The sequence below is a fragment of the Parus major genome, chromosome 10 (assembly GCF_001522545.3).
Source record: "Parus major isolate Abel chromosome 10, Parus_major1.1, whole genome shotgun sequence".
Lineage (NCBI taxonomy): Eukaryota > Metazoa > Chordata > Aves > Passeriformes > Paridae > Parus > Parus major.
Genome location: NC_031779.1, coordinates 8,642,707 through 8,667,990, shown reverse-complemented (window position 1 = coordinate 8,667,990; position 25,284 = coordinate 8,642,707). Strand labels below are relative to the sequence as shown.

At 37.2% G+C, this 25,284-nt stretch overlaps 1 protein-coding gene across 2 annotated transcripts; it reads left to right on the top strand.

Annotated features, from left to right (window-relative positions):
• Positions 1 to 1,925: 1,925 nt before the first annotated feature.
• Positions 1,926 to 23,356, top strand: LOC117244929 (aromatase). 2 transcript variants are annotated; one of them, XM_033517041.1, is made up of 10 exons: positions 1,926 to 2,277; positions 9,020 to 9,187; positions 10,135 to 10,285; positions 12,687 to 12,841; positions 13,101 to 13,277; positions 13,950 to 14,064; positions 15,919 to 16,033; positions 16,651 to 16,813; positions 18,188 to 18,429; positions 20,733 to 23,356. In XM_033517041.1, exons 2-10 carry the CDS (start codon positions 9,043 to 9,045, stop codon positions 20,997 to 20,999), a joined length of 1,530 nt encoding a protein of 509 aa, XP_033372932.1. In that variant the 5' UTR covers positions 1,926 to 2,277; positions 9,020 to 9,042; the 3' UTR covers positions 21,000 to 23,356. The 2 variants fall into 2 exon arrangements, with proteins under 2 accessions (XP_033372932.1, XP_033372931.1); XM_033517040.1 differs by lacking the exon at positions 1,926 to 2,277 and having other exon boundaries at positions 8,833 to 9,187.
• The last annotated feature ends 1,928 nt before the right edge of the window (positions 23,357 to 25,284 follow it).

The following is a 25,284-nucleotide window of genomic DNA, read 5'->3' as shown; positions in this document are numbered from 1 at the left end:
AGAACTGGGAGTGTCAGAACCTCCCTTTGCCTCCTTCCTCTACAGAACACAAAAGCAATGATGTGTTTGCAGTGGCAACAAGGACCAAGTTTGGCCTCTGAAAAAACATGTGGGGACCACAAATGAAAAACACAAGCAGAAAACCAGCACAGAAAGCTCAACACAAGCTGTTGTTCTTCTCAGCAGCTGAAACCACAACAGCACTTATTGCCACAAACCAGTTCCAAGTCATGGGAAAGAGCTGGAAACTTTCTATGACAGCTTTCACATACAAGGCTTTCTTAATTTGGTGTCTGAAATAATTCTCCATCTACTTCAGGGCTGATCACTTCTATTAGCTGGCCCATATTAACAATCTATAAGAAATACATCATGCAATGGACCAAAACCAGCCCAAAACCCACAGCTCCTCCAGAATATAAATATCCCTAGCCTACAGGCACTAAGAACATACAGTTGGCTTGTAAAAGCAAAATAATTAAATAAATAAATAAATAAAACTAATGCATGAGTTTCCCTTAAACTTTTAGGTAGGACCAAAACTTACAAGCAGCTGTCATGTTTTTTTGAAATAAAAAAAAAGTAATTTTATCACTTTCAGAATATCAGACACTTTGCCACAGGTTGTAACCATTCTTGTGCCCAGCTCTAAACACAGAACACAATAGAAGTGAAGTTCTGCCCACTTCTGCTTGTACTGTAAACAACTCTCTGCATAATAAATAGACACGGAAGAGTGTGTATACATGGAAAAAGAACAACAATTCAGTTCTCCAATTAAAATTATGTTTGTTTCTGGTTGTCTCAGTCTCTTCCATGGGGGTTCCAGTAATGCCACAAGAATTTGTGCATGAATTCAGTCCTTATTCTCCCCAAACTGTCTGCATTATTTATTTATTTACTTAAAGACTGGCTTTTCAAAAGAGATTTTAGGTTCAAAAAAATTCTAGGTTTCTTTCATCCTTCCTCGAGTTAAAAATATTCCATCACTGGAATTATTGTATATAACCCTTAAATACCTTCTGTTCCAAGTGAGATCAGAGTTCCTTAAATGTAAGACTCCATTCCCCTTTAGATGAGTTTTCTTATTAAAGAAATGTTAATGCTAAAGCTTTGAGTTAATTCAGAAAAAGAAGAATGAATACATTTTATGAGAACCTTTTACATTTGTGGCTTGGCAGTGGAAGACAAGGATGCACAGTGTCTTGCTGCCACAGGATATAACACAGCCTTGCTCAAACAGAATTGAGTCATTGAATTTTCTAAACTGGAGAGTACAAAGGAAAAAAGGATGATTTTGACCTATTTCCCAAAACAGTCTGTTTGGACTCGTGGGGTGAACTTACAGAAGAGGCAGCTGAGCCAGCTAAGGATTTCCCATTGAAGATATTGAGACAATTTGGACTTCCCTTGCTTCAAACCAGTAACAAGCACAAGTACCTTGCTCATGTTTCGGTGTTAGTCTCCTCTATTAATATCACCAACACCTTTTCCTATAGATCTTTGGATAGATGACTTTGATGTTTCCTGTAATCACATAATGCAGTTAGTTCTTCAAAACAATTGGAAATTAAGTTTGAGTTGCCCTAAACTACAGCAGAAAAGGAGGAGAACCACAAAGCAGAGAAACCAGCCTCAGTTTGTATAATCATTCTGAGGAGTTATCAACCCAACTGGGAACATAAAGCAAACAGCACATACAAAAGTAGATAGGACAGCAGTCTGTCCTCTCCAGTGCCAGTGAAGGATTGTGTCCTACAGAATGTTATTGACAACTTCATACACTCTTATTTTAGAATAAAACTTTTGGACTTCCTTGCTGTTGGAAACTGAAAATACCTTTAGATACACTTGGCAAAGAGTTGATATCATTTCTGCTAGTTTTATCTCCAGTTAAATGACACATCTGTTTCCTTGTTCAGAGCCACTAACACACAAACTATAAACTTTGTTTACTTCTCTGTTTTACTCTCCAGTCACAATTCCAATCAGCCCTAGGCATGTGTACCTCTGTCACTGGCTGTTTTGCAGCAGATACACCGAGCTGTAGAGGTAAAATTACAAAATTTTCTTTTCAAAGCAACAGCCCCTGATCTATTACAATAAACAAACTTCCATCTCCAAGCAACTGATCTCTTAGCAACAAGAAGCACCTGCATAAAAGATGCTACAGAGAGTGATCACCAGAAAACCTATCCAGACCTTTCAGAGGAGCACATCAGGAGCCAGGATAGCACTCTCCACCGGCAAAAATCCAGAAGTAACAAGAAGACACAGGTAAATTTTCAATTCATATTCCAGCATTTTTCTTCTAACAGTATGAGTAGGACATTACATAAATGGGATTTATTTTTGTTTTGAGTGGGAAGTATGCCTTCTGGAGCTGCTTTGATCTGCTACTGTAATTATCTTTGTGTAAATTATATGCTGTCACTATCTAAACAGATGATTTTTTTTTTTTTTTAAGTAGAAAATATGCAGGTCTTTGGCCAAATTCTTGGTAGTAAAACAACAGTAATATGCTATATATTTTGTAAGTACTCTACAAAGTTTCTTTTTTAAAAAAACAGCACAGTGTTCTTGCAGAATAGTTATCCCAAGAAAGTGTATTCGCTTTGTGCAGCCTTTCAAGCTGTTTACATTACATCAAAAATATTAAATCATTTCAGTTTTTATAGATATGGCCCCCCTAGATTAAAAAATCAAACCTGTTCCAGTGTTTCTGTGGTGTCTGATTTAATTATTTTGACTCTCAAGTGGATTTTTTCATGTGTACCATGACAAAGTTACGGCAGAACACACAGCATGGGACAGACACTGCCAGCTGCTGCAGCATAGCAGAACAGAATTAGTTGGGAAGTTGTGATTTTTGAACAAACTGACATTTCCAAGCATCATTGTCACAGCATAGAAAAAATGGATTATAAGTGAGGTTTAAAAAGTGAGGTTAAAAATGTGAGGATAAAAATCAGATAGAACAAGTCTGACTCTGACCCTGGGAATTTTTTTTTATTCTACCAATGTTGCTATATCTCAGTTGGTGCTTGCTGTGGAAAAGTGCTGTCCTCTAGCTGCTGTGTCTCAGTTAATAATGATATCTGATTAATAAAGTAATTTGCAAAAATAATGGTTTGAGAACTGTCACACATTCTTTCTTAGTCTTGTTTTTTCAAATACACAGAAAAACTTTTCTTCAAGATGAATTTATATACTTTGATACAATTCATCATATTTATTTTCTTCAAGATGAATTTACATACTTTGATACAATTCATCATATTTATAGCCAAAGGAAAAAAAGTCCAAAATTTAATTGATATTTCTTAGAGAGTCATGCCTTCTGTCTCAACTAACTTTTTGCTTAAATTGATCAAGGTATTTGCTAGCAGTAAAAGTACAACAGCAGGAACAAAACTGTGGCAGAGAACTGGTTCTCATTTGAGAAATTAGAAACAAAACACCTTCCCTGTAGTAACAGCAGCCAACAGCAGCTGCCTACAGAAAGCCCTCCCCATACAGATCTGCTTTGCCAAAGTCATAACAAGCAGTCTGATAAGAAGCACTTAGAGAGATTTCAGTTGCCATCCACAACTCCTTTTCTGGTTAGTTTTGAGTTCATTAGAGCTTGTGGTGCTGTGGTGGAGCGTTGGAGGTTGACAAGAAGTAAATTACAGGCCTGCCACTACCGCAGAAGTTTGCAGAACCCCACAGCTCGTTTTGATGGCTTACAGACACTGGCAGACCTATTCTGCTTCAGGAGAGGCTTTGTTGCAGATGAAACCCTTGTACCTCCTCATGTGGATGATACTTTTCATGGACACTGGTGGTTCATAAGCAAAAAAAACCTTTTGTGAAAAGTGCTAAAACTGGCAAGTTATTTTTCCAAATCACACCTCCAGCACCATATAAAGGCACAAAAAAGAGTTTCTGCTCTTACAACAGTGATCCAAACAAACAGTAATATTCAAATGGAGTCCTACTCTATAGAAGGTATTTTAATGTATTTGTTTCCCTGGCAAAGGGTTTGGTGGCCAGTTAATTTCCAGTCACATGCCAGTACTCGCTGGTGCTAGGAAAACAGATTGACCACACTGACTCCAGACAGCAGGAATTGTAAGTTTGCAGTACCAAACTTCTCTGCACCTTGGAACTCATTGTACACCTTGAGTAGAAAGGGTGACAAGAAATGGAGTTTTGTGGACAGTGGAGCAGCTGTGGCCACCACCAGCACTGTAAGAAGTGCTGTTACAAGTGCTCTCGGAGCAGCTGACAGAATCTCAGAGAAGCAGGCTCTGGGGATAGATCCTATTCAGTACAGAGCAAGGTAACCCTTGCCATAACCCCCCTGTCATAAGAATACTCATCAAAATTAAAAAATAAAATTCCAGATAATAATAGAGACATCAAATGTAACAATCTTTCTTATCTCATGGTACAGGCATTTTTTCAACACCACAAAATCATGGCTGTGTTCTGCATTTCTCTTTCCCTTGCCCTCTGACACAACACTGGGCTCCTACCTCCTCATTTACTTGTCAAGAGCCACTTTAGATTGCCAGGATGATCATTACTAAATTCCCACTTCCAAGCTTCTGCTGAAAGCTGTCATCTCTTCCTTCTCTCTTCCTCCTCCTCCTCTAACCTAAACAACAGATGAAGTTGTAAGTGCTATTTAGATTAGATTTCATAGTAATCAAGTGGTACAGGATTATTCTACAAGGCTATAATAATCATTCAACACTGCTAGAATACATTTCCATAGTAATTAGATGGGAAAGACCTCTACAGCTACATAAATTCCAGAAATGACTGAGAAAGGGGTTTATTCTCTCATTTTCATATTTTACTATATTTACCTTCCTTTTGAGATGCAGAGGATTGAGTTAAAAGTAGAAAATAGTCCTAAACAAGGCAGAGTGCTTCAAAAGCAGAGTAATGAAAGCACCTAACTTTAAAATGTCTGCTCTGCACATTGGGACTGCAAACCCATCTGTAATGAGAGATGTCTGACAGATGCAAAGGATCAGGTGACTAAAACACAGTGAAATGTTATTAAGTGATAAAAATAATTGAGTAATAAAACAAATGAAAAGTAATGAAGAAAAAACTATTGTGGATCAAAGACAAAAAATTTTCACAAGAGGAGTGCAATATGAGATAAACAATAAATTGTGATGGAAAACTCTCAGTGACATCCCCATTGCAACCTGAGAGAATTAAAGAATTAGAAGAGACCACAGAATCCAGGGTGACACTAAATAAATGTGAAGTCTGATGCTTACAGAGTAATTTACCTCTCATCTTACAAGCAGTGGAAAACATTCTCGAGTTTAAGAAGTCTCCTGACTTGTTCTCAGCTTTAAATCCCACAGCCTTTCAAGGAAACAAGACAATCCCTCTATCAAGGATGTGACATGTGCTGTACATCTGGTGATTAATACCCACTTCAAATCAATTAAAACCTACTATTTTATTTCTCAGAGGTACTGTGTTCCTTCACTCTGTATCAACATTGGCAAAGATTGTGGTACAATGGGAGAAGATCTGTTAAAAAAAAAGGGGGGGTTTGTGTGAAATAAGTCTGTCTATTTTTCCAAACTGTTTAAAGCTAGATAATTTGCTTCAGATGCTGATAATATGGGTTACTATTAGTTGGGAATTTATAACAAGTAGCAGATTTTTTTTCTCTCCTGACAGAGGAACCACTCCAAAGGAAACAACTCCAGGACACAAGAATGGCTCTTTAAGAGTTATCAGGCATTTTTATGAACTCCTTCTCAAAACTAAGAGAGATTTTCAGCTCCAAATCTATAATATGAGTTCATGAATTTGCTCTTTTCCTGACAGAGTCATTAAGTACAAAGCTGTAACCAGAATAAGAGGTGTCAATACAGCTTTTAGATATATGAGCTTTTCTCTTTACTGTGGACCTTGCAATCACTCCTCACATTATCTTTGGCAAGAAAATGTTTAACAGAACTGAGAATATTCTCCTAGTGCTTTGTAGCCAAGACTCAGAAATCAGTAATCTAAAGGGCCCTCTGCTGGCAGCTGCTTTCCCAGGGGTCAAGATCCATAATTGCTGTCAGGCCAGATAGCCTGTGCACATCCATCTGTTCTGCCACAAAAGCACTTTCCTATAATAAGTCTCTTTTTCCCCAGTACATAGTGGGATTTTAAAAGCTTTTTTTGTCCCATCCTTCCTCTGCCACATAAGTAACAATCAGAACCAACAAACCCCTCTGATCTGAGACACCTTAACCTTTCCAGGAAAGGAAAATTACAGCAGACAAGACAAAACGAGCAAGACTAGAGAAACCTTTCATGCGCAGTGGGCACTCTAACTCTGTTCCATTTCTAACTTTTTCAATCTGCTCAGTGACTACTTATTATCTAAATGGGTTTGGCTGAATTTTCATGAGGAGAGACTTAACTGGTGGCAGTTCTTAAAAGATGCCATGGATAAAAAGTAGGATAAGCAGCGGGGGTTACATATTTTTAAGGTGAATTTTTCATGGTCCAGATAGCTTTTGCAATGAAAAAAAGAGGTTAAAAATGCAAGCCTTGAAAGTCTGCTTCAATCATACTCATTGAAATTAAGCAAAGAGCTCCTAAATACAGGAAATGTCAACTGTTTAAGATCTTGAGAAGCCACTTTGACTAAAGACTGTTTTAGATCAAGTCAAGAGTGTAAAAAGGATTCAGGCTTAATACTTTGCCTTTAATACTTTTATCTACATGACAGCACAATCCAGGACATTAAAATTATAAATGTAACAGCAAGGTGCACACTGATGTGTTGGACACAGAAAAAGTTTATTTTACTAAAAACTATAAAATTATGAATCTGAGGTAATCAAGAATCTAAAACCCAGTCCATTGCTATCTGCATATTTTGAAAAACCAGAGACCTGCCTGCATTCCACTATCAAAACAATGATAAGCTTCAGCTGTGAGTATTTGAGAGCTGAACAAGATCAAAACTCAGGGCTGATCTTTAGAAAATGTAAGGGGGAGACTCATACTTGCAAAGTACACTCTGCAAACATATCAGGACCTTCAACTCTACCAGGGCTCACCCTGCAGATCTAATATTCATGGGCTCACATTGGGAGCTATGAAATTGGTTTATTTCACAGCACCCAAATGCACAACCAGCTCCACAGTTGTCTTCACAGGGAATCTGAGGCAGTGAAACTACTGCACACACACCAGAATGTCTCAGAAAAAACAGAAAAAACAATGCACATCAGAGCCTATCTCTGGCAATGGAGTACAAACATGAAGTTTATGCAGATCCAGAGAGAAAGCAACATAAAAATGGAACTATACACCCCAAGTGTGGCTACTTCCCTTTATAATGCTATAAACTCGTATTAGTGAAAGGGACAGAAGTTGATAAAATATTACACATACACAGGCATGCTTTTGTTGTGGTAAGGACTAGCACTCAAGGAAATTTAAACTAATAAATATCATTACATTATAAAAAGGCTTGTGATTACAGAACTTTTTTTTCCACAACAGGCAAGACAATACAGCAGCTGGATGTGTCCAGGATGTGACCAGTCCCTGGACACTCAGGAGGGGTGGGCTGCTCTCCTTTGCCATAGCAGGGATGTTTCTAAAAGGTCACCTGGCAGATTGGTCACTTTGGATCATAAAAACCCCAGAAGCCTGGCACAGAAAACATCCAAACATGAACATTTCATGCACCTGCAAGCCTTTAAACCACTGCTTACTCCCTTTCCCCATATTCCCTTCCTACACTCCATACATTTCCTCCTTTGACCATAAACAGCAGGAATCTCATTATCTGGAAAGCATCTATCCCATTCTAGGCTTAGTTTAACATAATTACAGCAATGACAGTCACTACAGAGCAAGCTCTCAGTTTTTCTGCAATGTGAGACCAAAGCACAAGGTAAACAAGCACTTGCTAAAAGGAAACTGTACCTAAAAGCTTCCTGCTAAGTAAATATATCCTTAAACTTTGAAATATTGTTGCAGGAAGAAACAAAAAAAAATATTTCTTTTTAGTTATTGCCAGAGCAGAATTAATAAGTTTCATAAATAAAATATTGTTCAAGTTCAAGAAGTCCTTTCTGTGGTTAAATGAGTTCTCATTCACATTCCTTCTCACACATATTCCCTCTCAGGTACAACTTCTTATATTTTATGATTTAGTTCAAAAACATGCAGAAAAATTTGCTAGAATAGAAGGATTAATTACTAGAATTAATCCTTCTGTTCCCTTTATGCATAAGAGACTTGTTGTCTGTCCTTGGGTTTTCTTTCCTGTGCTGAGTGCTGGTTACAACCTGAGTAAAAATATGGCAACAACAATCTATGATCCTGTTTGCTATGGCATATATTATATTTTTCAAAGTTTTTAACAGAAAAGACATAAAGAAATGGACTACATTATATTACATTGTTACACTCAAAGGCTGGCAGTTAAAAAAAAAAACTATAATGCATGTTTCAAACAAAAAACTGTGGTACTGGGGTACTTTATCATATCATTGAAAACTACCACAGTTATTCTGGAAATTCAGGAGCTCTGGCACTACAGGCATACAGGAAAGGTACAGCTAAGACAGACAAAAGCTGGCAAGTGAACTCATTCAATGCTTCCACATGTGCTGAAAGCTTAATTTCTTGTGTTTTGGTTAGAGATTTGCGAGGAGTAAACCTCAGTGTTGGCCAGCCGAGTCGATATCAGAGATAAAAGGTCTGTCAGCCAAAATATCCAAAACTATGCCTCAACATCAAGGTCAGACAACCTTTGTTATTCCCAAGCAAAAAAAAGTGTCTGCTTCATGTCTCTTTGGGCTTGTGATGAAGCTTGTCCCAGCAAGCTCCCCAGGCAGCCACTCTCGTTATAAAGCCACGTCCAGAGCTGATTTGTTCATTTGTAGGAGCTACAAAGGCAGTGAGAGGTACCAACAAAGCTGAACACATCTGAGCTTTGACAGCCTCTGCCTCTCTCCCCCCTTCTCTCTCTCTCCTTCTGAAGCAAAGCAGAACCTCTTTGGAAGGATGGTGCTGGAAACCCTGAACCCGATGCACTACAACATCACCAGCCTGGTACCGGACACGATGCCCGTGGCCACAGTGCCCATACTCATCCTCATGTGCTTTCTCTTTCTAATATGGAATCATGAAGAGACTTCATCAATACCAGGTAAATTCACTTCAGCTATTGTGCCACATAAAAGTTTTCAGAGTAATTTTTGTTTGTTTCTTAAATTTAAAGTGACAAAGTAATGCTGAATAGTCATGGTATAAAGATAAAATTTATCATGAATCAGTTTAAATAATACAGATTTTTTAAAATTCCTGATAAAGGAAACCAGGCTTATTTTAACTTCAGAACTTCCATTATAATTGAGGTTTGGCCTTATGACATTTCATTTTCAGCTTTATTTTGTGTATGGTAGAAAGGTACAATACTATTTCCCAAACTCAGGATGTTTTCATTTCCATGTGTGTTATAAACCACTTTTTACACATTTTAAAGTTTAAGTCTCTCTAAACTGCCTTAACTCTAAACCATTACCTAAGAAGCTGTTCAGATTTCAGTAGGTTATCAATCTTTCTCTGTCTCTAGCACTGAAAAGCCTCCAGAACAGAACATCTAATTCCCTTTCCTTCCTGTAATGTTTTGGGGGCTTGTTTAGACATTAATGGCTCAGCTTATTTTTCACCAGATGCAATGCCCTGCTGCATGAAGGAGAGCAGCACACAATCTCTCACAGGTGTGGGACAGGAATTACCCTAAACCAGTTCAGTGACTCCTGAATGAAATTCTGGGAGAAGACCAAAAGAGAATTTCCTATTTCCAGGATGGAGGCACTGTTCCTCCGGAAGCGAGCAGCAGCTGGAAGTTGTACAGAGCAGCAAGGAAAGCTGTTGTTGTAGGTACCACTGAAGGCACTACAGGCTTCCTCAGACACTGAGGGTTCACCAGCACAGCTGAGGTTTCTGACCAGGTTTCAGAGCTTTGTGTGAACTGCCCAGCACAGACTGCGCCTGTCACGTTAAAAACCTCCTTGCAAAAGGGAGATGCTCAGAGGTGTTTCCTTGTCTGTGAGCACTGTGAGACCAAACCTCTCTTACCTTGTTTCTTAGGGCCAGGATACTGTATGGGAATCGGGCCCCTCATTTCACATGGGAGATTCCTCTGGATGGGAGTAGGGAATGCCTGCAACTACTACAACAAGACCTATGGAGAATTTGTGAGAGTTTGGATCAGCGGTGAAGAAACATTTATAATTAGCAAGTAAATCCTTATTTTCTATACTTAATAACTTGAAAAGCTTTATATATTTTCAACCTCTTTGCTGCTTTATTCTAAAGTAGAATTGAAGTTATTATTTTCAAAAATTGTCCTAACAAAAACCTTTTACTTTCTGCTATTCACAGACCTTTTCCAGCCTTGTGTTTGTTTAAAGACTCTGTTATTAAAGTATTGGTGAATTCTCCTAATATTTTTTGTGGAAAGGAAAGCACTGTGGATTAATCCTAAAAATATTTTATTATTCTTTTTATTGTTAAGACAACATTCAGTTTAGGGATCTAGGCTGACTGCAATGTGGGATTAAGTCAAATTTTTGTTTTCTGTGTTTTTAAGTTTCTCCTTATAGTGGAAGTAAATGCTTGAAGATTATGGCTCCAATTCAGAGATTTAACTAAGCAAATACAGCATTATAGTATTAGGAGTAATTCCACTCCAATTAATGGGATTCATAGGCTTCAATTATGCACGGTATTTAACATAATGCTGAACTTCAGTCTATCATTTTATTAGCACCAGTGGATGATTGCTTTCTTCTTACATTGCATTATTACAAGGCATGCCATGAAAAAGAAAAAAAAAAAGAATAATAAAATGTTTACCATACGTAATTGATGAAGAATCAGAACCTTTTCAATAGCAATGTCAATCAATTCATACTTTCATTAAGTAAAAGCTTTTGAAAGACAGAGCAGCATAGAGAAAAATCACGGAATTTGCCACATGTTACAAGTCAGCTTCATCTCTATTTTAACCTCTGTAGAAAGAGGCAATCATGACAAGGAAACCTTTGCAACAAAGGTGTTGCAAATATCAACTAAAACAGTAAAATGTTCTGATAATGCTCTGAATGCTTTGAAAATACTAAAAACTCTTATTGCTGTCTTTCCCTCTCTGTGCTATCAATTCATCAGAAACCAACCAGGAGTGTTGCTGAAAAATGTCAGATTTACAGTCAATACATTGTTCTCCTTCAGACATTTTTTGCTTTAAATCAATGACTGTACATAGAAAACAAGCATTTAACATTTTTTAAAGCAAGAACCTAAAGTAAAATCTTCAAGGGATCACAAATTCCCTTCAAAACTAAACAAAACCCAACTTCTGTAAAAGAAAATCAATGTCATCTTTTTTCACCAATGTTATCTGAACTTTTAGCAACAAATCTAATACTGAGATGTTAATGCACAGAAAGAAGGACTTGCAGTCTTGGTTACAACAGGTGATGTCTTTTGGAGGAGTTCGTTAAATAGTTTCATAAGGAAAATCTGCTTCTGCAAGGTCACTTGACAAAATTCTTCCTTGAAATATTATGATGTGTCTCCTGCATAGAGACATGTGGGATGGGAGGGAGAAAAATGAGCCTGCTGCACCTTCTCCTTTCTGGGGACAGCTGTCAGAATTCAACACCACCTTTTCATGCCCAGGGAAACACAGATAGCATGCCCTGACATGGGAAAAAACTTTAATGTTAACTTTTACCTCTGGGTCATGCAAAACTATGAAACCAAGAATATTTGCAGTCAATAGCAAAAGTCACATTTACATTACCTGACTGAAAAAATAAACTAAACCCACATGAGTAGTCTGGAGTTTGGCCCACAGACTAGGCCAAACAGTAAAGAAAAAGCATATTGTCTCATTTCAGATCTTTGTTCTGAGTTTCTATCTTCTGGTTGGATTCTCTTTGATCAGTGTTTCATCACATCCACATTTCTGAAAAGCTGGCTCCCTCTAAAGGAAATTATATCTTGAAGCAAGAATGCTGTCTGCCAGCACCAGCAAATTAATCTTGCTGACTGTAAATATAATTATGCATATCACAGACTTCCCTTACATGTCTCTTTAAGAATATTTATTGTGTATCCCACACGTACCATGGTGTTATGATGATGCATATTTAAGTGATGCATGTATTTCTATGCTTTCAGGATGTGTCTGGGAATGACCAAAGAGCTACAAAGGAATACATAGCATTGACTATACAAAAGTAAAGCTGTAATTTAGTACACATCAAATATTTTACCTTTCCTTCTGAAATATCTGACATAGGGCACTGCCTAAGTGTATCATATATATCTACACATTTCTATGTATACACGCTATTCAGTTTAAAATCCCTCATTAACCATTTGCATTTTAATTGAAAAATAGTTTAAATCTGAACAGAAGAAATTACTGCTTTATTATAAATTCTGAAGGCATTAATCAAGATTATTAATTATGTAAAGGGAACAACATTTTGTGCTAAGCATTATATTTCCTGCTAAATTAAGAATGCGAGTCAAGCACTTGGGAGCAACTGTAAAATGTCAGAATACAAATGCTGTATTCAGTCTATGAAACAGTTTTTTAATTTGGGGCTTTTTCCTCCTTCCTTGCCCAGATCCTCAAGCGTGTTCCATGTGATGAAGCACTGGCACTACGTGTCTCGATTTGGGAGCAAGCTTGGACTCCAGTGCATTGGCATGTACGAGAATGGGATCATATTTAACAACAACCCAGCACACTGGAAAGAAATTCGGCCCTTTTTCACCAAAGGTAACTCGATGTGCACTGACAGCCTGCATCACTGTGACACACACAGCCAATCTCTCTCCAAATGCCCTTGTGTTTGTCTGAAATCCCTCTATTTTCCTTTCAAAGAACGACAAACCAGTTAAGCTCTGGAGCTGTTTTACACCAGCCACTGACACAACAACATTTGCCATTCTGTGGACACTATCATCACCAAGTGAGATGTTATAAAGAAGGTACAGAAGTTAACAAACCTTTTGCTCGTTTTGCACGAATGTTTCAGCTCTGTCTGGCCCCGGGCTGGTGCGGATGATCGCGATTTGTGTGGAGTCAACCATCGAGCACCTGGACAAGCTGCAGGAGGTCACGACGGAGCTGGGGAACATCAACGTGCTGAACCTCATGAGGCGGATCATGCTCGACACGTCCAACAAGCTGTTCCTCGGGGTCCCTCTGGATGGTACCCACCCTTTCAGCTTTGTCACTTAAGATGGGTCTGAAATGCATATCCAAGGAAAATTCATTGGTACCACTCAGCAGTTTTGTCTCAAAAAAACTGAGCAAGAACACCCTTGTAATCACCATATTATTAACTGAAATTGTTTTATTATTGTGTTAGTTATAAAAGAGAGTTTTATATGGCCACAAGTACACATTAGCTTGTCACCCACCTTAATGAATTGTACCATTTAAAGAGATTTTTATGCACCAGTTGGGTACAATTCAAATATTATATTATATTCATGCAAGAATCTGAAATAGTTCCACCACACTAAATGATTGCTCTGAAAAGTTCACCTAAAAATTTATGTTTTCTATGATTTTTTCAGCCTATGACAGAAAAAATATTATCAAGGACATCTAAATTGCCCACTTCAGTGTTCTGCAATAGTTCTGCTGCTGGTCTCCTGCAGACACTTTGGTCTGGCTGACACACCTCTGTGTCCTTGCAGCAAGTTACCAAGAGTTTCTACAAAGACCTTCTGTACAGAGTGCTACAAATGTTACCTACTGGTTGCTTATCAAATTCCCATGAACCTAGTGGAGTAGAGAACGCAATCCTATTATCAATTTTGTTTGAAGGATTTATCTTACTTGACTATTGACTTTTTTTTAAAACATTTCTTTTCAGAAAATGCCATTGTGCTTAAGATTCAAAACTACTTTGATGCCTGGCAAGCACTTTTATTAAAGCCTGACATATTTTTTAAGATTTCTTGGCTGTGCAAGAAATACGAAGATGCAGTGTGAGTATGAACCATTCTACAAAGCGTTTGCATAAGGTTCTTTCTTTCATTTTAGGAATGAACATTTCCCTTGAGGCTTTCCTCTGCCTTTTAGAAACTAAATTGTGACACTTGGAAAGGTGGCTGCTGAGGTCCCCTGTCTGCAGAGCCAAGACAGAACCAGATTTGTCACTGGTGGTACAAGTAGCTGAGTTCCTGGACCAGTTTAAAGTTTTGTCTGTCCAGTCTCAATTTATTCACCAAACTATCAGTTCATGCACACTCAAATGTGAAACTAAACTGAGATCACTGGCTCAGTCCAGACAAGGAAAAGCCATTGTCTGGATGAAGTTATATTTGCTATCCAGTTGAGGACAATCAGAGTAAGTTAGAGCTCATCCAAACAAGGAAACCCATCTGTATTCAGGGCACAGTTCCTGAAGAGTAAACCTTGAGCAGGTTCCTGTTTATTGGTTCCCTCAACAGGCATTTTTGAGTCTCATTTATGAGATAAAACTTGGTGCTCAGTGTGATAATCCATTTCAAGGCTGGGGTTTTTTTCCTGAATAAGGAACAAACACATTTTGCCATTTTCTTGTTTGCAAAAATACAAAATGCCTCTTCCTGTTTTGTGATCTCGTTTTCTGTCTTCTGCCAAAAGAGAGCTGGCTTTAAAAAGAACTGGCAGTCACTTTTTTCATTTTGGATTTGCTTTCCACCTAGGGAGAGAAATTACTCCTTAGGAAGGGTATGTAATAAATTGCTTTGATAGTGCTACGTAACTAAAGGCTTTAGGGAGAAGATCAGGTTCACCCAAATTAATTGACAGCCCTTGAGGACTAGACAGAAGATTCACCTTTTCTAATATTTGCTTGCTAGTTTTATTGTGGCACTGATTACTGCTTTATCCTGTGATGCTGATAATAAACTGTTATGGCCCAGTTATTATCAGAAAGTCCATGCAAGCAGATATTGATATTTCAAAAGCAGTCCCATAAAAATAATGTATTAATAATTTTTTATTGTGAAGAAAAAAAATAAGATTTCTGGATTTAAAGCAATGCAAAGAACCATCACAGGATATGAAGACTTCTAATATTCTTCTGATAAACTTTGCAAAAAGGACCACTTGATATTTTTAATACATAAAATATTTATAAATACAGAGATCTTTACAGGGATTGAAGTTCTAAATACACTTACCCTACAAGCACAAATTATCTGTCTCAACAGTAACAAACGGACATTTGAAAAGCCTGGAGATTTCACTCAAAATCTTTTCAAAACACTTTTTTAAAAAGAATTGCCTTCAAATCTATAATTAATTTAAAATTCCCCCAAATTTTATAACAACTTTTGAACCCTGCCTTTTCTACCCCTAAAATAAACTTTTGACATAGTATTACTATTTAAATATGAAAAGTTTAAATTAGCTCTTCCTCCAAGATACAAGTTTTTTAATACTTGCCTACATTTTTCTAAAAATCATCTCTTATGTTCTCTAAATCTTACTTACTTAAATGTTACTTACTGACAGAATACAGTATAAAATACAAGGAAATCAACAAATTGTTTGGAAATGGTAATAAATCTTTAAAAACTTTAGTAGTGTATATAGACACCTTTTTTCTCCTTTTCAGTGTATTCTATATAAAAAAAAGAAAGATATCATTCCAGACTGACAAGCAATTATTTAAGAATAATACAAAAGTACATCTTGCCCAAGTCTTACTACTTCTGCAGAGAACCATTTAACCATTCTCAGGAACAGCTAATTTCTGCCATCCTTAGATGCTTTTCTTGGTACATCTCTGTATTTCTAGTCATAAAGTGGTGCAGATATTTATCAATGTGTTTGATTTCATCTGTTTTCAGCAAGGATCTTAAAGGAGCAATGGAAATCTTAATAGAACAGAAACGACAAAAGCTTTCCACTGTGGAAAAGTTGGATGAACACATGGATTTTGCATCCCAGCTGATTTTTGCACAGGTATTGGGAATTTACTCAAAATATGGCTAATTTTGGTTTTTCTGACATTCTCCTGAGCACAGGCTTTGCAATTTAAACTTCATATGCCTCTCTAAAAGTCACATCATCATAAAGGGATGCTGAGCAGTTGGTGCTGTGGAGTCTCTAACAGTGACTCAAACAGGAATATTTGTATTTCAGGATCAGGAGCTTGTCATATTTATTTCATGGCTTAAACAACATCCCTAAAACTCTTGCATCTATCCCTGAGTGTCCTTCAGTCCTTCCCCTAACCCCTGTGTATTATTTAATGTATTGCCTTTTGTTTGCAAAGGTTTCAAATGCTATATAACTGCTATCTTGTATAATCTCTGACAGCTCACAAACTCTGGGAGGAAATGCAATAAACTAAGAACCTGAGCTAAGAACACACATTTCTTTTTTTTCTGTAAGACAATACACAGCCATCAGAACATGAGATTTCTACCTTTGTCTGAAAGACAAAAAAGAAATGCTATTTAGCATAAGATAAACTGTCAAGAAATTGTGCGGTTTATAGGACCTTTGTTGGCATCAGAAGCCAGCAATCAATATTTTCTCCAAAATTTACTTTTTTTTTTTTTTTTTCCTTTTATTAGAACAGAGGGGATCTGACTGCTGAGAATGTGAACCAGTGTGTGCTGGAGATGATGATTGCTGCTCCTGACACTCTGTCCGTGACTCTCTTCTTTATGCTAATCCTGATTGCAGAGCACCCCACAGTGGAAGAGGAGATGATGAGAGAAATTGAAACTGTTGTGGGTAAGCAGGAGCTGCAAAGTCAGTGATGTGGGAATATAATTTTGCTTCAGCAGTGATCTAATTTCATTTATCTAAACATGAAAATTTTAAGCATTTCCTCCTAATAGAAGTGTTTGTTGTAAAACATATGAACTATTACTGTATGTAAAAGATTATATTTGAGAGCAAATGAAAAAAATGTAAGAAATTTGTAAAATAAAATAGGAATCATCAGAACTGATAATCTATTAGAAATGATGTGGTATATTCTCTCCTCAGCAGCCAAAGTGTAAAATCAGCATTCACCTCAAGTTTCATTGAAATTATTTCCCAATTACCCTGAAATAGCAAAAGGGGGCACTTGTTTCAAATACTTCTAATCACCATTATTTCTCTGTGATAAAATACAGAACTTCTCTAAGTTTCATTATGACTCTAGAAGGGAAAGACTAGACAAAATTAAAATTATATATTCTGCTGTCATCCATTTTTATCTCAAATTGGCCTCCTCTAAGTACTAATTACTAACTATTCAAAACACAATCAAGATATTCCAAATTTGCATTCTTCCCCTTCTCTAGTCTTCATTCAAAGCCTGACACTGAACCAATATAGAAACTAATGTCAGCCAGTATTATTTAAAATTTACTTCTGGTCTGTTAAACACTGGAAAATGTATCACAAGTCTTTTACACTTTTTCTAAGGTACTTTTAACAATCCTTATTTTTTACTGTGCTCATGAGAGGACTCACTCATTTTCCCCACTTCTTTCTGAAGCCTTACCCTGTACAAGAGCCTTGTCTTTTCCCTGAGGAAGAGCCCAGCCAGGGTGGTCAAGTGCCTTTAGTCTGCCCCACAGGCTGCAGCCCCAGAGCCCTTTGGGGCTGGAAACAGCAGGGAAGCTCCTGCAGGGCACATCCCAGCGCTGACACTGCATCTTCCTCAACTGGAAGTGTCAGGTCTCAGCAGGGCCTGGAGGGACACCCAGCCAAACCCAACCCATGGGGAATGTTTAAGGTCCCTGCAGAATGAGCTCCAGACTATCCCCAGATTCCCTTCGCTGTCAGCTTGTGGGGATTTATTTGTTGTGCCTTGTTGCTCTCTCATGCAAAAGCCAGGGAAGGACTCCCAGAGCTCTTGCTGACAAGAACAAAGACTCAGAGTGTTAAGAAGAAGGTGAGAAGATTGTTAATTAATAAACTAGGGTTTATGCTAACGAACAATACACCAGATTTCCCCAATAAGTAAGGCTGCAAAAATCTCTTTAGAAGCTGTCAGATCCTTCCTACCACTTCAGACCCCGAGAATCTTCCCAAAATGTTCTGATATTTGTACAGTGAAGCAATTAAACTCCTAACCAGCTAATCTCTTCACCATCTGCTTTATTCCACAAGGCGACAGGGACATACAGAGTGATGACATGCCAAACTTAAAAATTGTGGAGAATTTTATCTACGAGAGCATGAGATACCAGCCAGTTGTGGATCTGATCATGCGGAAAGCGTTACAGGACGATGTCATTGACGGCTACCCTGTGAAAAAGGGCACAAACATTATCCTCAATATCGGACGGATGCACAAACTCGAATTCTTCCCAAAGCCAAATGAGTTTTCTCTTGAAAATTTTGAGAAAAATGTAAGTTTTCCATCTTATTTCTTCCAGAAATTTGGATATTATTGATTGTTAACATCTCTCCCTCTTACTTTGCTTAAGAACTTTGTGACTATAAGACTGTTTTCCCTTTGTCTAAGTGTCTAGTTAGCTATATAACCTGCTGATTACTATTATTATTATTATTACTATTATTATTATTAGAACTGGGCAGATATTTTCCTGTCAAGCTGCCTTTTAAATAAAAAGTAATTATAATATAGAAAACAGTTTCTCCCTGACATAATAATTTTGATTAAAAATCTCTGGTTAAATTTATCAGACACACAGGGTTTCCATTACAACCCCAGACACTGGACAAAATAAAGAGGATTTAGGGCACTAGAGCCGTGCCAGCAGCTGACACAGAGCTGAGGCTGCCTGAGGATTCTCTGGACAGGTGTAGCAGTGACTTCTGAGAGACTGGGGATCTAGTGCCCATGTTATTCTTTCTTTTCTTTTTAGATTAACAATATTTTATAGACAATAATGAAAATTTTAACCTTTAACCAACTTAATACTGCAGATGTTGAGTAATTAAGTTCCCACTCAGCACTGAATTTCAAATGAAGTTACCTTATAACTACCAGAAGAACTATAATCAAAAGAAATACGTGAACATTTTTTCTTCTTGTAGTCCCCTACTATTCAAATCATCCTTCAGATTATTTACTCAGACCTCTGCTCTGCTGATTACTGATGAGGCAGTCGGTTTTGTGAAACTGTATTTGTTCAGCAGCAAAAACCTGGAGAGATTAAAACTGCACTGATCTGTTAGCAGCTGCACACATGAACATCAACAGTAGCAACTTCAGCTTTAAAGAAAGAAACAGCCTATTTAATACACCAAAAATGGACTCACCAGTAAAAACACCTGAAGAAACAGGAAAAAAAAAAAAAAGAGATATGAGTGTTCAAGCCCAAACCCTGCACACAGCATTAAAAAACAATAGCTCAAAGAAAAGTCTTAATAGAAAATTCAAGAGAGTAAGTGATGGAGTTTATCAAAATTACCATTCACTGTGAATAGATTCCAATTTGCCACCCGTTATTTACATTCCAAGTATTTCTATCAAAAATTGATATCTTGCTTAATTTACGAGAACATTTTGCTACTAAAAATATTTCCCCTTGACCAAATATTTAACCACACATTTTCTATCTGACTTGATGCATTCTGTTTGCCACATAATTATTCTGGCAGGCACAGTTTTCCTCCAGTTCTCTAAGTGAATAGCAATCCACAGCATTATTTATGCTAAGATGCCATTGTTAGAATCTAAACATTTTTCCATTTTCGCAGGCTGTGCATTTGCCATTGTGCTGTACTGACAGCTGCTGTACTTGCTCTGTGTTATAAACACTTGTATTTATATATAATATTTCCAAAAGCACAGCTCAGTTTACTTAAAAAAAAAAATTAAACAAAACACTTCTGTCAGTCTGAAATAAGAAAAGACAGCATACTTTTTTCCAGATGATTTGATATAAATCAACATTTTCTACTCTATTCTTGTTAAATAGGAAATCAGAACATGGTTAATATCTGACTTTTTTAAAAAGAAGTTACACAGATGAAGAAAAAAATATTTATAACCTTTTATATATATAACCCATAACCTAATGTTTTCAACTGATCTACTCAATGGCACTAAAAGTAGCAGGAACTGGCTGTTCACTCTTCAGCAGTCCTGGGAATCCCACATTTCATATTTCAGCTGACAGGACAAAAGGCAATAATTTTATACATCTTATCTCTCTATTAGATATCAAAAATTCTAACATTTCATTTTTTGACAAATTAGTTCTCAGAAACACTAGCTTTATCATTACAAATGCAGCAGGTGTATGGCTTAGTGATTATCCTTAGACAAGGCAGCAGCCTGTATTTCAGATATTTATGAGTTTTATAATGAACATTTTCTGAAGAACTTTTAAATGAGCTTTAATGCTTTTGAAGAGCAGAAGCTTCACTCCATTTCACAGCTTGTGGTGATATCCCTGCAAGTCCCAGGACAAACAGACAAATACCTGAGCAGAATTCAATTGTTTAACTCCACAAACCCTGCTGCCTCTGAATTTCCAAGGGCTGGTCCATACTTCTGTCAGTGTCTGTAGCTGGGCCTGACTTGGGTGGGACTTTCAGAGTGAAATGAGTAATTTCTCCTAAAAGAATATTTCCACAAGTCTTTCTGTGTATATCTACTACCAATTTCCATCATTATTTTCACTGCTTTTATGGAGGAAAACCTGTCTCTGAGTTATTCCTCATGTTTACTCCTCTGCAGGTTCCTTCACGCTATTTCCAGCCGTTTGGATTCGGCCCCCGGAGCTGTGTGGGGAAGTTTATTGCCATGGTAATGATGAAGGCAATCCTAGTGACTCTTCTGAGGCGGTGCAGAGTACAGACAATGAAAGGAAGAGGCCTGAGCAACATCCAGAAAAACAATGACTTATCCATGCACCCCATAGAAAGGCAGCCTCTGCTGGAGATGGTTTTCACACCCAGAAGAAACGCAAATGAGAATCAGGGTGATGGAATGGATCAGCACTAAACTTACAGGGTTTTCACAACCACTAAGAAATAGTCATCATTCCTAGTTAAATATGGAAAGTAAAACGTTTTGTTGCCCCTAAATGACTTCAGGTGACAACTTGTTCTGCCTGTACACAGAGCCACAGGCAGTAATTAGAAAGACTAAAAGTACAGAATAGTTTTGTTGTAGATGATTCCATGCTATACAATTCCTGATTATTTTAAAACCACAGAGTTCAGATAAAACAATGCCTTCCCTTCCAAACACTGCCAGTTCTGAGGTTTGAGGGTCAATAAATGAATATACCTGATGTGGTTTAATCCCAGGACTACACAAGTCCCTTTTCCCCCACCTCCCTGAAGCTGGACCTAGCAGTATTTGACTACAGCAAAAGCTCTAATTATCTGTTTTCAAAACATCTGATTGAATAATATTAATTTATTTCAAGAAACAATTTAAAATATTTAAGACATTTAGAAGTTGTAAAGAAATGTTAGAACAAGAAATCATTCAAACATTTTTCTTTACCATATTTTGCTGACCTATTAAACAAATAGCAAAGATTTCCAGTGTCATATAGATTTTACCAACAGCAGTAATTTTCAGAGTACTAGGTAATAATGGCAGTTGAGACAACTGTTCTGTGTTTTTAAAACCCAGTCTCCTGCTGCAGGGGATCTGTAGGCATCTTAACAAAGACTAGGTGAGAATAAGGTAATGAACACCAGACATCACCAGTGTTACATGGGCAGGGTAACTTCCAGCCCCACCTCCTCACCTGACTGACTGTAGAAATTTCCCACCTCACCTCACCTTGAGTGAAGAAGGTCAAATTCCCTTTAAGCTGCCTAAGATGTGCCAAATCCTTTTTTGACTTGATTTTAGTTGCTCAATTCTACTTCAGAGAGTAAGATATGGAGTTGTTGCCCATGTTCTCACACCATAGCAGGAGAGTGTCTCTCCCTAATGACCCAAAAAACTCCTGGTTTCATGCTTGAAAAGGTTTATTGAATAATTTATTGCAGCTAGGTTACTTTTAAAACATTCTCCATAATATTTGCATTATGCCAAAAATTACAAAGTGAAGTGCAATCCTGTACCACCTGTACATACAGATAAAACTGGGCAGTTGAAGACATCCAGAAATAGGATTTAATGGTAAGACTTGATGATCTTTTTCAAATTGAAAGATTCTATGTTTCTAGGACTTCTACTTTTTAGGTCATGAAGTGACACAGTGGCATGAATCTGTGGATTATCTAATTTAACCTCTGTTTCTATATTCTTTGTACCCTTTAAACAAGGAAATTGATAAAGCAGTCAGAAGAAATAACAACAAACGCAACCATGTTTAAAACCTTTTTACTCATTTTGTATCATAAAACATTTCAGGGCAATTCAGTGGGCAAGAATTTCTTACTTGCATAAGAACTCTGAAAAGAAATCCACTGAAGCCTTTTTTTCTTGGTGATAAACGACTATTTTATATACAGGATACATACCTTTACTTATTTCACACACAAAACCAATTTTGTAGTGGTAATTTACTCTCTGATTTTCCCACCTCATAATTATAGGCCTCCTCCAAGTAAAATTTTTCACAAGCTTGAAATTATTAAATTATCACTCAAATTTTGAAGTAATTTTATGAAATCAAATAGATGAAAAATGCATGCTTGCTCTGATTTCTTGAATGTATTCTATATTGTTGAATTTGTAGGTTGGAACTTCAGTAACATGAGTACCGTAATTATTCTATGGACAAAATAAAGCAGTATCATTTTTACTTTTTGTCAGCAAGGCAACAGAGTTATTTCCCATTGTGTTTGAAGTAAATTCCTTCTGATATGTTTTGAACTTCATGTTTCTGGTCCTCTGGTTTCTACAGTATTTAGTTTTGTCCACATTTGGACAACAGAACTATAATTAATCTGAGCTGTCAGCTCATCTGAGTCCTGTTCTCTCTGATTTTATTATGGCTGTTCCTCAGTGGTCTGTTTGCATGAATATTTGCACTGCAGGTCCATTTCCCCACCCCAAAATCTCACACGTGCTCGAGAGCTGCAGCTGGGGAAGCAGCGTTTCAGAACTTTGCCATGTGGGCATGAAGAGTTTCAACCCTTCCACTGTACAGAACAGAGCTCTGATTCTAAACAGTGTTTTACTACCAGGTACTGTACAAATTCAAGTGGCTTTTTAAACCACATCAAGTCCAGAATGATCAGGGGAATGTTCCATTGTTGTTCAATGCATCGACACACAACAAACTTGACTGTGTTTTATACATCACTGTGATTATGGGCTGCTCACAGCACACAGATGTGGATGTTGTTAGAAAATAAAATAAACATCAAATAAAAGTTGTATGCAAAAGAGTTTGAAGTCATGTTTCATCATTTTTTCCCAATCTGAGAATCACAAGGTAGTATTAAAATACATGGGTGTGTCTGCATGCATGAACAGATTATTAATGTATTAGATACAAGGATGAAATCTTTGACATTCTAAAATCAAAATTCCCACTGATTTTAGAGGCTGTATCATTGCAAAGATATTTTTCATGATAGTAAGAAAGCATAATTAAAATAATTTAAATTGATACAATACTACTTGCCTAGGAATGCACTTCATCAAATCTTTATAAGAAAGGAGAATAGGTAGGTTTTGGTGGTTCTTAAGACAATAGGTATTTGTGAATAAAAACAAAAAAGTTGGCCTGATGATACAAAAGATTCAGCTATCAGTGAGAAACATCTCTAAAGTAATTTAAAAATTAAAAAAAGTAATTAAACTGACTGTACAGGTCAAAGTAAATTTCAACTCATCTTCTACTCATATAAAGATGGCTTGGCAAATTCAATTTGTATCATAATGCCTAATTTACTTCACTGTCAAATTAAAAGCTTTCAGAATGATAAACCTCACATCTAGCTAAGTGAAAGGGAACTGGAAGGTAGTGAATGGCACACTAAAAAAAAAAAAATTAAAAATCACAAGAACTCTTTAACATAGCTGCAAATAGATTTTTCAGGCAATGATCTGATCTTGAGATGTTCCCAATGAAAATACTTATCCTGGAATTTTAAAAGCTTTATTAGTAATTTTTAGACATTAATAAACAATTTTCATTTCAGAGCTTGTTAACTTTCTGTATTCTCCAAGAAAACCCAATGTTACAGCCTCAGTTGAATTCCTCCCATTAAAAACAATTCTGACCACAAAAGAAAATTCCACTTGACAGTTTCCAGCAGAAAGAAATACAGTACTGTTGGATAGAGGAAAATATCCAACAGGAGAATTTAGGCCAAATCTGCTTGAAATAAATTCTTTTGTAATTTAAAACTAGAATTTGCTCCTGACATACAATTTTAAACAGGCTGTTACCCAGGACTTAAGAGTCTGGGACTGTTAGGTGATGTTGAGTCCTATCTACTGTTATTGTAAACCTTAAAATTTATGATATTTATAAAAGTGCTGGGTTTGCACGCTGTCACAATCATACCTTTTTCAAACAATTTAATTTTACAGTATGGACAAGCATTGGGCTCTGCAAATGTCTCCTGCTGTAGCACTCATTCCCTTTGGATACATCAATGCACTGGAAAGGAAGCACAGTCACCCACAGCCACCCCACTGCTGCCCCAAACCGAGATGAGATTGTGCTCCCCATGCTTTTGCCACATCTCTCCAGGTGCCCATAACTTTGTTCAGGTACAGCCCAGGAGCTCTGTGAACCTCCACAGGGCCCAGCAGAGGGCGAATTGCTCCTGCCACAAGCACAGCTCAGCTTTGGCCAAGTCCCTGGTGATGGACCAGAGCTGGGAGCCAAGAGACTCCTGGTCTCACTCAGTCTTTAAACACTGCTTCAGGAAGATGTGGAGTCATTCCAAGTGTAGAGATGGAAGGAAAACCAGCCCAGGAATAGAACTTATTGGAAATAAATTATTTCACTTATTTATTATTCCATTTATTATTCCAATTAGCAGTGGCATAGAATATTTTCCAGTATCACCTTTTGCTAAAACTATTCTCCTAGTCTCGTCAAATCTTTATGTATCATTTGGCATCAAGATCAGCAGAACCTTACTTGGTAGGGCTCAAAATTATTTCTGAGAAACTGCAGGGTCTTGCTGGTATTTTAAGTACAATTCAACCCAACAATTAATTTGATGTATTAACAACACACTCTCTAAATATGACATCTTAATACAATATTTTCCCTGTTAGTGGCTTAATTTAATGTAGTGCCTCTGTGGCATTATTCCACAGTCCATAGCGGAACAGAAATCACAAAGGAAACATT